General features: G+C 44.5%; 1 protein-coding gene across 6 annotated transcripts in view; it reads right to left on the bottom strand.

The window, feature by feature from the left end:
- The window catches only part of LOC128878583 (uncharacterized), a 198,224-nt gene that overhangs the window by 163,042 nt on the left and 20,510 nt on the right, over positions 1-14,672 (bottom strand). For 2 of the 6 annotated variants that reach the window (XR_008457440.1, XR_008457438.1), the window contains exons 3-4: positions 8,842-9,097; positions 8,096-8,769 (exon numbers count right to left, since the gene is read on the bottom strand). Coding sequence is in view for 1 of the 6 variants with exons in the window: in XM_054126876.1 (XP_053982851.1) it covers positions 8,998-9,097 (100 nt within the window). In the remaining 5 variants the exon portion in view is untranslated. Of the gene's footprint in view, positions 1-8,095; positions 8,770-8,841; positions 9,098-14,672 lie in introns of those variants that run through there. The other 4 variants (XR_008457441.1, XR_008457444.1, XR_008457445.1 and 1 more) reach the window with 4 other exon arrangements.

Here is a 14,672-nt window from a genome sequence, read left to right as displayed (position 1 = left end):
GGTGACTCTCAGTCACCACTAGGCTTTCTTTAGGTTTAATTTCTTTGGAACTCGAAGTGTCAATAAAATGATTGTCAATGGGGTTATAATGACTCGATTGTCAAATCTCAAATTAAGGATCTCATTTTCGAAGTTAATCTGAGCTTAGTATTCGTGACAATAGAATGCGAAGAAAGCATCTTGAGTTGCTGATAGATACCATAATACTAAGCCTTGAGTGCAAAGGGTTAATAGTCTCGAGACAAAATTTTAACGCTGTAGAAATTTTCATGAGTTTGAGTCTAGCAGCCAACGTGTTAATAAACATTTCTCTACAATTCTCACTGAAATACAGCTAACGAATCTCGGCTCCCTGTTTATTGCCACCGAGTCAAGTGGAAGATCCAGGCACGTACGAGAGATTAGATGATTCTAGTTGAACCGGTGACAGTGCGTGGCGCCGCTACGGATCGCGACTGAATGAAAAGTGCACGGTAACCGAGCCCAGGTACCAGGTAGTCGTGTACATACATGTGCTAAACGCTCGTTTAACGCGCCAGGTTATTATGCTCCCGCACACTCATTCGGATTAATAATGCTGGGATGACGTAAATCTCAGCGGGGGCTTGGGTAATCCGAAGACGCTCATCCGGTATTCCTGGCGCAACAATCACCCGGTCCATGGCCCGACCTTTTGAGCGATTTGCGTTCGTGGAAACCTGAAACGGGATTTGTGATTCGCGCTGCAAGCGTTTGGCGAATTAGCTGATGGCTCCAAGCTGTTCAGAGATGGGACAAAAATTTGGTACAGCTGGACTTTGTTCTATGCTAATAACTATTCTTAACAATGATCTGTTTTAACTAAACTAATGGTAAATGTTGTGTTTTTCTATGATAAGTTATTTTATTCAAAAGATTTGACGATTAGTAGCGTTGGTTTCAATAAAAGAAAACCTTCGTATAAAGCACCAAAGTGTGCTAACCTTTGTGGGCTGCTCACTTCAGTGGTAATATTTATGATGCATCGGGGCATTGTCCTGTATCTGAGGCGACTAACTACAATCCGATACGTGCCGTGTGATCGAAGAAACGAAGCGATACAGAGTGATTCTAGAAACAGAGGCTATAGATCTCTTTCAAATGGACGTAGAAGTGATCGTTGGAGGTAGAAAGAAGAGAGACATCGGTTTATGTCATGAAACATGCATGGCTCCGCTGGAAACGGTGCATCTGCATGCTTCACCTGGATCCTGGTACGTGAGAAAAAATTCATACCGCGGGGAGAGCGTCATTGACTAGTTAGAAATACCTGCAACTCCTCTTTCAATGCTAGAATCACTCCGCCTTCAACCACAACCTACTCTTTGTGTCTAAAAATATCGAAATCTTCGTGATCCATTGTGGGAAAAACGAAATCGAAAAAATATCGATACGGCAGGTAGAATCTTAAACAGACTCCGACTAATCGTTCGATGAATCATCTCCATAGTTGTCCTATTGTTTCTCTGAAAATACCTCCACGTTCGTGATCTTTCGTATGGAAATGATAACGGAAAATTCGAAAAAAAATGCCAGCTTGGTGGAGTGATAAATGAAGACCAAACAATTCCATTTATAACGCACGTCATTTGAAAACGTGAAGTTTCGATTCCACGTGTTCGATCATCTTCTGGACTGCATAGAAAAATAAACAATTGTATACAATAAAATAGAAAGAAATTCGGTAGGAGAATCGATATGGTAAATCCATGGTAATTCATATTTTTAGATATTCAGCTAAGAAGAATCTAAAAAAGTAATTTCTAAATTAAGCATTCTCGCCTTAAATGGCTTTGCTCGTTCTATCTTTCAATCAATTTTACTTGCATTATTGATATAAGAGCACCTGTTACTTTTACAAAAAGGAAGTCGTCGACACACCGACGAGACGCTTGAAAAGCCCGCAGCTAATCGTTCGATCAATCGACCGCATGGTCGCGCTATTGTTTGAGAAAGAAGGCGCAAAATATGAAATTACTTTTCATGGAGGGGTCAGGACGACAGAACTTTCGCCACGTTCGATGATATTCGCGGGGGCAGAGGAAGTTTCGATCAGCCATGGAGTTTCAGACAGGCGCGACGACGACGTCGACGCCGACGCCACCATGGTCCCCACCCGAGCAATAAATTGTCGATATCACAATGAGCACGTATTGAGCCGTCGGCCGTGAGTTGTAATGGCGCAATGAATCATGCAAAAACTTATCGTGCCCGTCTAGGAGATGAGCGAATGCATGTTTTCATTAGTCACCGTTATTTGCTGCGCCCTTGCAGATGCGTTTGCGATTCAGCCCCCGACGCGTATACGCGCCTTTCCACGTAGCCTTGGGCAGGCATTGCCGAACATTTCGCTTTTACGCGCTTATCGGTGATCTATCGGTTATCGATCGCGTCCCGGTATCGGTGGCTCTGCGCTCTTCGAAAGGGAAAGCCATGGTGAATTATCGACACATTTTTTGACTGTCGTTGCTTCGGAAGATGAGAGTGTCGGTTTGAAATTCAAGGAGTTATTTTTCGAATGGAATTTTTTACAAAAATGATGACTCGAACCTCTCTATCTTCACATGGTCTCGACACACCACGAACGAGCAATTCGAGGCTCGTCTGGATCAATCGCTAATTTAAACGCGTCGAGTCGTAAATTATTACACCGTGGATTGCGGAGAATTTTAAATATCCGAACAGGTCGAAGCAATTATGGCACGCGAGTTGAACGACACGGGGAACTCTTATTACGTATTCGCGGCGCTACGAATTTTAAGAGCCACGCGAAATGAACGGCATCCAGCAATTATTCATCAGACCGGAGTGATTTGCACGGATTACAATTGATTATTGTGACTGACGCGTGGATAAAACTAGCACGGAGATGAGAGAACTCGCATTTTCATTAGTCACTGTTATTTGTGACGCGCGATCTTTGCGCAGCGCGATGCAACTCCAATGCACCGTGTAAATGCAATGTTGCCTCGAGGGCTTCGCCGAGTCGGAACGACGACTCGTCTCTCTCTTGCCTGTGACTCTACTAATAATAGCAATATGTATCTTACGCTGTTCCATAATAATGCGTTGAGTTATTCTAATTTCGCACCTGGTAACTGCATAATCCAATCTTAACCGGAACGACGACTATAAATGATATTACGGAAAAAGTGGAATCGTGATGCAGTAAGTGCATATTGCATCGCGATGCAACTAGGTTCATCACACCGATAGGCTAAGTTCAATCCTTTATGGCTTTTACTTCATCCCTAACACGATTCGCATGATAATCAGTGATATAGTAATAAAATCTTTAAACATGAGAATAAATCCTACATTATAAGATTATAAGAAAAAGATATTATTCTCTGTATACTATCGGGATCAATTCGCGAAATTGGACACTGAATGAAGCAGCATCTCAGATTTTGTGCAAATTTGAGTATGTTGCAGTCTTTTACTTAAATCTTTAGTTAACCCTCCGTAGACACACATAGGTCTGTGGTGTCCGGCCGTTTAAGCGAGTTCGCGAATATCTCGTGTTTCGTATTGATTTCTATTCAATAGCAATAATAAAAATTAATTTTTGTCCATCACCCAATGCATGCTCTCTTCAGTATGTTAAGTATGTTCAGTATCTTGAGTATGATAAAAAACGCTAGGACACCGTAGATCCATGTGTGTCTAGGGAGGTGCGCAAATTATAACGTGTCTACGGAGGGTTAAGTATCACGCAACGTTCAGCGAGGTTCGTATCTCGTATGTAGGTACGTTGTCGTTGAAGAGGTAAAACTATTCATGGATAACCTCGAATGACCATGTACTATAGGTCGACGAACTGTAACATCTTTTTCCATCTACGATAGTTTAGGCATTATCGCTCTGTAACAGTTTAGCTGCCTTACTTGTATACAAATATGGCAGCTAAATGGCAGCCTACTGAAAAATACTGAAATTCCAAGAAACTTCAAAGCAAATAACGAAATCGCGAGAGCGAAAGATTCGTTCCCTACTAATGCTTATCTCGATTGCTTGGTTCGCCAGGTACATCCAATCCGCATCATTGTTGTGGCCAGGGTTTGATAAGAGCCTGAATATTTCAAACAAAAATTACGAATTGCAGCCCACTCGCACGCCACGGCGAGCCGCATATACATTTTCATTAGTCACCGTTATTTGCGACGCCTTCGAGCGCCGATGCAAAGTCAGCGTCGGGGCGTCCGTGTACGATGCCTTCGAGGTATTCTTTCGAGTATGCATGCCTCGCCTCTGCTCGCCGCGCCTGGGTTCGCGAGTATGTTTGGATATCTCGCGGGTACATACGCGAGAGCCTCGTCATTCCTCTTATAACATGTGTGCATAAACAAGTAGAATGATCGAACGCGAGGGGAGGGCGAGAGAAACGGGGAGGTCGGGGGCAAGAAAGATGAGAGGCGAACTCGAGATCAACACGCACCCGCGACACTAGGGAGAAACTCAGCATCGTGGTTGAATGCTTGTGTAAACGTGACGAACTTATGGCGTTTTGAGTCGTGATTAAAGTTGAGCTAGTTGTTGTAATTGGCAAAACGATGGATCTGATCTGAGTGGATGCAGTCTGACAATTGAGGTACCTAATATCGTATGAATCTTATTCCTGTGGTTCTTTGTTGAAGTCACTATCGGATGCTAACTTGTTAAATCTACTACAACTCAACGAGTCTTCATTCTATTTCTTTTGAATAGTATCGTCTCTGTCATCATTCGTTACTCTTTAAGATTACGTTTCTTTTTCTAAAGAGGGTCCAATTAAAATAGAGCCGAAACGTCGTCCACTTTTAATATCTAACAAGCGAGGAGTAACTTTCTTTTCAAGCCATCGTCAGAGGATTACGGTCGAAAAGATTGCCGAAACGTACCCGAACAAATAGTCCACCTGTTGGCTACATAATTACAGGTTTTTTTCCACGTTGTCGAGCCATACTTCGAAAGCAACTGACTCCAGTTAGCGTGGCAGGTCTCGGACCATTCTTGAAGGAGCAGTGGTGGATCCCGTTAGCGGCTTCGTTAGGCTAGTAGGAAGTGTATCGCTTAGAAGGCGTGGATTACAATTTATAACGATGAATCCGCGCGCGTGTGATCGGTGCCGATTAATTGCCAGCTGGATGTGATCTCGATGAAGCGATAGCGCAGACCTCGTAGCCTACGGTTTCTCGCAACTTTTTCGCTCGAGGAATAGCGATCGGTTCGTAATTTTTGTGGAGACCGTTACCCACGCACTTGCATGGCTATTTCCATGGGGTTTCGTCCGTGGTCACGACTACACGCGTGCGCGTATAGCTGTATGCGAGCTGATCTGCAGCTTACGCGACTGGGGAATATTGAGCTAACGGGTGTACGATAGCAGCACCTCGTAGTCAAGCTTAACGTGGGTGACGGAAGCGAAGAAAACTGTTGGAATTCGGCTCAGAATTATAGTGTCATTGTGATGTACAAAGTGGTGGTTCTAGGAAATTGGGGTTGAAGTTACTTAAGACTGGGTTCAATGAATGCGGTATAGAAACTTATTGTTTTTAATCGTTTGTGATCATTAATAACGAAAAATAGTGTTTTCCTAGAATCAATTTTATCAAGAATGGCAACGGCGAAAGAAACTTCGAGGGGCTCGCGTCCACAGGGAGCAACATCAATCGACGTAACCATAAGTCTTCGTTGCTGGAAGTGCTACCTCCATCGGATCTCTTCGGTTTGCGTAACGTTTGGAAAATAACTAACGAAGCCGATTGATCAGGCAGAACGGCCTGAAAATCGAAGAGACCTCTAGCGGGACATTCATTTTGCAAGAGAAAGAGGAGACCCCGGGCTTCGAGCCGTTCACAGACGCGATCGGGTTCTCCCACACGTCCGCGTCAATTATCGTTTGACCGAACCAAGTACCAGAATGTCTGGTTAATGAATAACGACGCGTCTAATGACACGGGACGTCATATCTCGGCTCGATGCCGCGTATACGTCAACCGAAATCAATTCCGTTGGAAAAGCTACGTCGATGTTTGACGAAATCGAACGTTCTCGAACGACTCGGATTCGAGGACCAATGAGCTTTCTGCAGTTTATGCTCGATTCATCGAGGATCCGTCAAAGAGAAACGTGGTTAATTGATACCTCTTTCCCGGAGGGTTTTAAATAAATCCAATGTTACCGATCGTAGAATTCGAGCTGAGTGAAATTGCTGATACGATTTCGTTTGGACATGAAATTCGATCGTTACCAGTTTTCATTTTTTTTCCGCGTGTAAATTTTGCATCCCCGCTCTGCTAATACCCCGCTATATCCCGGGGTATCTGTAGTTTTGTCGATATTTCCGTGTATATATGGCGTCCGTTTATTGGGGAATACTTGTATCAGCAATTTACTGGAAATTTAAACAGTATTTGTACACGATAACGATTTTACCTGACCACTTCTGAACGAACGAACATCCGTCTCGTGCGAAAGCGAGTCAAAGAGGATAGAGAGTTTTTATAAGCATATTTATTTAAATATTCTGCGAGGCCTGGACCACTTAACGTTCAAAGGCCTTCATACGATATTTTTAATAGAAAAAGTAATATTACAGCTTTTCATTCTGGACGTTACCCGACAGTACTGCTGTAGACATGACGCTGTTAACCAGTTGGACAGCTTGCCCAAGCTGATTATCTCGCAATAAACTGCTGATTACTCGGAGACCGTTTTAAAACTAAATAGTGTCACTTCTACGAGTGAGTCCAGGTAATAGATCCAGAATGAAACCATTGCGATATTTCACTTTGTACCAAAAAGATTATAACAGCATATCACACTTAATTATTTTTATTATGCAAATCGGAGACCTCTGCAAGTGTGTAGCTGAAGCCATGTATCTTAGCTATTCCCCCTCCCCTGTGATAAATCCTAATGAAATCCAATAAAACTGATACCCATGTCACTTGTGCATGCATATCACAGAAACTCGTAGGAATTAAACATACCCCTCCGTCCGTTAACTCTCCGCTGCCCTCCCTCGATCATTCCACCCTGCGATGCGAGAAATCTGTTCAACAGGACCAGCTGCTTAATCACCCAACTAACACCAGCCCCAAAGTTTCCTCAAAACTATCGCCGAGTCAGCGCAGTCAACAAAAATTCCAATTCGATTACATCTCGGTCAACTGCACTCGTGATCCCCAATATCACCAGGCTATCGAAGCCGGAAGTTACCTTATTCCCGTGGCGAAACGATAAATTTCTAACCCAATTACGCGTTATAACAACTCGAAACTTGCAATAGATCGTCGCAGACCGGCTACACGTTGCATTATCTCCCACACACGCGCGGGATCGAGCACTCGCGGCGCCGCACACCGTCTCCGCCGATCGCCATCCCCGTGTACTGCCAGCCACGGTTCCGTCGTAACGCTATTACCGCGTCACCCTGTATCGACTGGAGAGTTTCGAGCCAACAGTACGGGGCCTTTCGACTATCGTAAGTGCCGTGTCCCGCGCTGTCCGGTGCAGCAACACCTACACCGTTCCGCATTACTTATCGAGCCGTAGCCAGTGTCCATCGAGAATAGAAGCGGGAACATGCAGGAAGCTGAAATGCCCGTTGCACCTGACAGGTGCTCACGTATTCACGAACGGACAGCCCTTCACTCTCAGCGCATCAATCTCCGCCGGTCGCGCAGACCGAAGATACGAGGACGCTCGGTGCTCGATGATCAAACCCCTGCATTGCGGTCGGGAACCCTGAAAAGACGCCATTTTTCTCGACTACGGATCGAGGTCTTTGGACTGGGGTTGGCAGTCCAGGCTGTTTTGCACTAGCCATCTTGGTATGTAATCTTGGTGAGATACGGGGCAAGAAAATACTCATATGCTGGAGGTTATACAGGCTGTCCCAGAATTAGTGTAAGAATCGGAAATAGAGGGGAGGAGTGTTTCGTTAATACTTCAGAAACGAAGCACCATACGACATTTTTGCAAACAAAATTGTGGTTCAAAATCGTCTCAACTCGGCCCCCCCCCCCCCCCCATTTCCGGTAATTACACAAATTCTGGGATACCCCGTATAGTGCTGGGGGTCGAATGATTGTTTATTTGTGCTAACGGCACGAGAACAAAAGCGAGCGGTATTTACAATGTCCGCGTTACAAAACTTTTGAATGTTTTTGTGCTGTATACACGGACTATTTGTCAAGCGTGTAGATAACGGGCGACAAAACGGCCAGGATTTTCGCGAGAGCGAAAAACTGCGTAATAAATATAATGAATCGGAACTCGCTTCGAGGAGACAACGAGTGACGAATGGTCGGTACGATACAAAAAAAGTTATTGATCATCATGCTCCAGCGGTTAGAACGCACGTTCGAATTTAACGTTAAGAAACGCAACGCAATTCCAAGTTTCGAAGTATTTATTCCAAAACATACTGGACACAAGTGCACGAGCTCCTACTAAGCAATTACCAATACTGCCAGTCCAAACATTAACTGAGTGCCGTCGCTGATGACGTGATTGAAGAATTCCTCTGGAGTTTTTGTCCGCCTATACGTGCCCATCGAGAAAATGCATAACTTCGGCTTGTGCGAACACCTCGGATGCAACGAAGACGGGGTTAGCGCATCATTGAACGAACCATTAGGAAGATACAAGTCACGGTGACAAATGCACTGGTGACAGGGCCCGCACACGCGATGCAGACGGGTGGAATGCACCATTTGATATAAGAGGGGATCCTTCGATATGACATCCGAAAGTGTCCTGTATCTTGTAGACAAATTCGAATCTAGTAAGATGATGCCACAAACCCCCTCTAATTTCACTTGGAGTACAACATACCTCGACTTCTGCAAAATCCCTCATCTCATGGAAGACACACCAACATGTATAGGCTAATTGCAACATTATATAACAAGTCCATTATTATAAAACTAGACCTAAGATACTATTGTAAAACTTAGATTTAAGAAATTTTGTAAGCATCATGTTTATCACTTCTACTTCTCTACTAGTGCTCCTCCATTGCAATGTCTGGACAGTACGACTCGATCCACTGGCATGATCACCTCTTCCAGCCTGGAAAGTCCGCATACACCTGGAAATAAATTAAAAATATCGAGGTTAGCGCCGTGGCCAGTGTTTTGGGGGTTCCGTAGTTGGCCGTCAGCGACCAAATCGATCGCGAACGGTAGACAATGACCACCCCCAGTCGAGATTGTGCACCGTAACGCGCAACTTTGTTTCTTCGGCGATTGGAGCACGGCCTGGACCACACGCGGGGCCAGGAACTGTGGCTGGGTTCGCATGATCGCGGCCGTTCCGCGATCGTGATCGCGGTACCCAGCGTTGATGTGTCATCGTGCACGGCTTCTACGGGCCGACAGAGGGTTCTTGTCGCTGAAAGAACACCTTGTGCTCCTCTTCCGTGAATGCTATTCGCGGTGCAACGCGACACAAGCCGCGCTATTCGTCCGACGACCGTTTCGCGGTTTCCAGTCCGTCTTTGTGCCGTCCCCAGTGATTTACGTGTCGCTGTCTGCGGTCATTTTAATAATAATTTCCCCCTGTTTGTTTATCGCGCTCGAGTCACCCCCTCCTCTTCCAGCGAGGTTATTTATGCGACGAATAGTCGCGCGTTTGGTGATTGCGTCTAGATTGTCCAGATTTCTTGTGGGATTTGCGAATCGAGTTCCCGCACACCGCGGTGGACCGTATTCTGCGAAACGCAGTCAAAATTTAAATAACCAATTTATTAATGTGAATATATTTTGAGATTCGATCTATATATACCATCGATTATTTTATAATCAGAGTCGCGTTACTGCTGCTCGTAATTACCGCCCGATAAGAAACAACATATTATGCCCGGTCGCCATTTCCCTTCATCGATGCGAAATTGACAAAAAACTGTTTTAAATAAATTCCTTATAATTTTCGACACTGAGATTAATTCAGGAGAGAGATTTTCCCATCACCGATAGACTCACCAACGGAAAGATGAAAATCCCGCTATACTACTAGGCTATGTATTTTATTTTCTATTCCGATAGAAGCCACGGGTACTGTATGTACAGCCTCGTGCACTTTAATAATTTGATCGTACCACCTGTTTTCTATCCGTGAAACGAGGCCAATCGAGTAAAATCACCTTTGGCGCGCACAGTGGGCGCATCGCAAGCTTTCAACGCTTAAAATATTCACCGAAGCTCATTCGGTTTCTCTATACTATCTACGATGGGAATGCTCCTTAATTCTCAATTTAAACATTTTCGAAACTCAGCTGAACCTCGCGATTTTCATTTTGCGTTTCGCAATGCCGAGTCCTCTGCCAGTTCGATCACCGTCATGAACAGAAACCAATCTTTCCGACAAACGATAGCCTTATTGCGGATGCAGTGCAAACGGGCCAGCCTCCCGCGGTGCGTAAAGGCTGGCCACGATTACGCAGTCGACAATTTCGCAGGGAATTCCGTGGAGCAGGCAGCCACCTGCCGCCGACATTTACTTTGTGGAAATCCATCGACGTGGCCCGACCGATTCCAACGGCATCGGTACGAACATCAAAGTGGACAGAGCGTCCATAACCGCGCGTGTGGCTCGATTCAAAGGAACCTGCTCGCGTCTGTCTGTGTGTTAGCTGCTCCGTGGCCGTGGACCAGCGTCCATGCTCGCGAGTAATAGCATTCGCATTGGACCGAGTGTCCAGGCACGAAACTTGAGACGAAACTCGCTGGAATGGGTGAATTTTGCGTTTAATAGTAGAATAAACAGTGATTTACCTTGCGAAAGCACGCCGATGAAGGATGTGGTGGCATGAATTGGAGCGGGAGTAATTTGAAGGAGAAAGTATGTGTAGTTAATAATTTAACCTAGCACTTAATATAAATGTTGCCAGCTAGAAATCTGGAGCAGAGGAACTACAATTATCTCCCTCTGAAAAGTCCCAAAAGCCACTCATACAACGGTACGTAGTTTATTTGCATCCAATGGACATATAATTCCCAAAATCTTCAAAAAATGTACGCAGCACAGCTGCTTAGCATACAGTGCATAATACTCCAAACCCTATTCGTATGTTACCTAATCTATCCTGGAAGTATCCGTGTTTCCTTTCGCAGCGTCCCGTAAGATCTCCACCGAAAAGATTTTATTTCGGCCGGGGTGAGCAAAGGAAGAATTTTTGGCGGTGAAAATTTTACTACTTGGGCCCCGTATCTTTACCGATTCGGAACACGATCGCGCGAAATATAAATTTCTTTTTTATTTCGCCGCGGTATCGCGAGCCCCGAATTTCTCCGCGAGTGGTCGAGCCGCACGTTATAAAACGCATCGTGCGCGCCCACGTGTGTATATGCGTGTGCACGCGTTGCACCAGGCTGGTGTGGGTGTCGTTAAACGCTAAGCCGCGCTGGGATTTCGGTTATCTCGGCTCCGAATAGACTGCGTTAATTAAATGCCGCCATACTAATGAAATCCAAATACGTGCGCGTATTACGCACTTACTAGGTTGCCATGGCGTCTGCGCGCAAGGAGCCTGCACGGGACATCTCAGTCAAAATCGGATTGAATTACTGTCTAGACAACGATTTCGAGTTATCGTCCCCGCTATCAACGTAGAGAAATCCAAATTCGACTTGGAATCCTTTATTTTAGGATGATCAGATTAAAATTTTAAGTTTCAGTGCAATAATTGTCATTCGGTTGATTAGAGTCTAATTACCGACGATACTATTATCCTGGTCTACCGAGGCATTGAAATATTTAGACGCTTTTCGTACACGAATAAACGTTTCAGCAGTACTCGTACAGTTATTATGAAACGGAAAAATTATTTAACGCGACTGCTGCATGTTTAGAGGCTTTTTTCTTCCGTTTATCTTCTGAAGAGTAGTTTATAAAATAAATGAAGATAGAATTTATAATTGCGTGAGTGGATTAAACAGTCTCACTAATTGAATTTTCGTGTCTCTGAGGTACCGTTGCGTATTTTCATAAATTTCATTTGGATTTTTATGAATAATTTTGAGAACATATTCACACTTAAGGTTTGTTAAAGGCTATTTAAATATCTTGCATTTTTATAACACTAATGGCAGGAAGTAGAGTTTTCTGTTTTGAACAGTCAAACAATCAGCATGAACCTAACTATTATTCCTTGGAATAACACAAGGAAAAAATGTTTCGTTAGGTTGGCAGGCCTCTCTTGCGAGGACGCCCTGCTTTTCCCCTTCCCACTTGCGATTTCAAACAGAAGCGGTCGTATTCTAATAAGAAGTAATATAGTTAAGAAGCAAGCGAGCATTGAGTCTCCGATACAAACTCTTTCTCTTTGTTTGTGATAAAGCGTAGACAATAAGACCTTAAAATTTTGGAAAAATGAAGAATCCACGAACCTGCAACCTCACGAGGAACCTGTGAAGCGGCATTCAGTCTACCAATGCCAAAAGGTCCCCGACCCCTGAGACGATGCACCCAGTTGGTTACGTGGCGTGCACGCGCGCCCCGAAAAAAGAAGGAATAGCCAAAAAAGGTCGAATGGAAGAAGCGGCTCCCATTGCCAGAAAATAAAGTGGTCCTCTGACACGTGGGAAATTCTGCCAGACGAAAGAATACAGGCTGTCGTCGGCGTATGAAAGAGTTCCGCATGAAAGCGGCGAGTGGGGCCGAGCATCAACGAGTGTAAATCAGTTTACTCTGGAGAAAAGTAGAAGATTGCAATTCGCGCGGTCCCCTACGTTCGTCGCAAAAATTCGGCGAGGAACAGTTCCAGACTTGTCCCTGAACAAAACTTCCGGGTTAGGAACCTGCCAATGTAATCAGACGGTGATTGGGCGCCTTACATGATTGCGGGGATGTTTAACCACCGGAAATTGTATCACTCGGTTACAGAGGGAGTAGACGTTGAAACGCCATTGGGGATTTCTGGGCAACGTAAAGCACACAGAACCCTAATTAATCTCGGTTCGAAAATGGTTATCGAACAAAGCTCAGCCTCGATTGATCGTTGAGGGGAGGATAGTTGGTCATACCCTTGCGGGAATTTTTCTTAACTTTGACTGTGTCAAGATAAAGTTTCGAAGAGATCACGTAAGAATTTTCAGAGTAAAATGTTTATTCTTTAATATATTACAAGGCCTGAGCGTATTTAAATATTTGATACTATGAGTTTTTGAAAAATAAAATGAAATTCTAGCAACCAAAGGTTAAGATCACTGCGCTCACGAGTATGTACCCCGCGTCTGGCGAAGTTCGATTAATAATTTGCATCGATATTACAGAACTCTCTGCAAACGTGCTCCAGAACAGATTGTCGCGAATCCTTTTGTCGAGGACTCTACAGAAGGGTATGCATACTCGCGTTTGCATCACGTACAGACAGGTTCGCAATCAGAGGAGTCAATTTCCTCGCGCAGTTCTCGACCGAGGAGTTCGCATCCAGACGGATTTTATCGTCGTTTGATTCGCCGTGAAAGACGATCTGTCAACCTCGCCGGGGATGAATAGATCCCGATCCCTCTGCGAGCCTTTCGTCTCCTGGACAATGGGCGAGCACGAGCCACGAGCTTTCACTAGCGCGGGGATTAGGAAAAAGTGGAGCGAGAAGCTCCCGAGAAACGTGTTCCGAAGATGCGAGGAGAGGCTCCATATTCGTCACGAGGCTTCGCCCTCTTCCAGGGTGTCCTGGGTTTGCGAAAAACTTGACGACCCTCCGAATGGAACGCTCCAACGTTCAATTGGAATGTGAACGGTCCGCTTGCTGCATTTTTAACCGACTTCGAAAAGGAGGAGGTTACTCAATTCGACATGTATTTTTTTTTTTTTTTTTTTTTTAAATGTCTGTTCACCGATTACGCCGAGATGGGTTCACCAATCGGAATGAATCGTGTTGCATCTTGTAGAGCATGTCCCCCCCCCCCCCCCCGGTGGTCCCATTATCACGACTTTTTGCGATTTGTCATTTTTTACCCGTCTTTTTACCAAAAAACCGTGATTTTTAGGTATGCTTGCCGATTACGTCGAGAAGGCTTGATGAATCGGAGTGAAACCTCTTGCATCTTGTCGAATATTTCTTCCAGTTGGTCGCGTAAAAGAAACATTTTGTGATTTGTCATTTTTTACCCGTTTTTTTTTTTTAAGCAGAAACATTCTGTCGTGCTTCTTACTCCGAGACCTGCATTATCGATCGGACACTCCACATTACCGACAGAGCACAATTGTTTCACATTTTTTGTGAAACAATCCGCCAGATGTTTTGGTTGGTCTGAGCTAGGTCTGATAGATTATCGGCCGATAATGCAGACTGCTCTGTCGGTGATGTGGAGTGCTCGATTGCTAATGCAGGTTACTCTGTCGATAACGCAGGTTGCTCTGTCGATAATGCAGATTGCTCTGCCGGCAATGCAGATTGCTCTGCCGGAAATGTAGAGTGTTCTGTCGATAATACAGATTTTCTGTCGGTAATGCAGATTTTCTGTCGGTAATGCAGATTTTCTGTCGGTAATGCAGATTGCTCTGCCGGTAATGTAGAGTGTTCTGTCGATAATGTAGAGTGTTCTGTCGATAATGCAGATTGCTCTGTCGGTAATGCAAGTTTTTTTTTTCTAAAAAATTATTTTCTATGCACGGACCTCGCCGAAATATAATTTATTTGGTAGGATATATATTTATTT

Source organism: Hylaeus volcanicus, chromosome 1 (assembly GCF_026283585.1).
Source record: "Hylaeus volcanicus isolate JK05 chromosome 1, UHH_iyHylVolc1.0_haploid, whole genome shotgun sequence".
NCBI classification, from domain to species: domain Eukaryota; kingdom Metazoa; phylum Arthropoda; class Insecta; order Hymenoptera; family Colletidae; genus Hylaeus; species Hylaeus volcanicus.
This window is presented reverse-complemented; position numbering and strand designations above follow the sequence as displayed.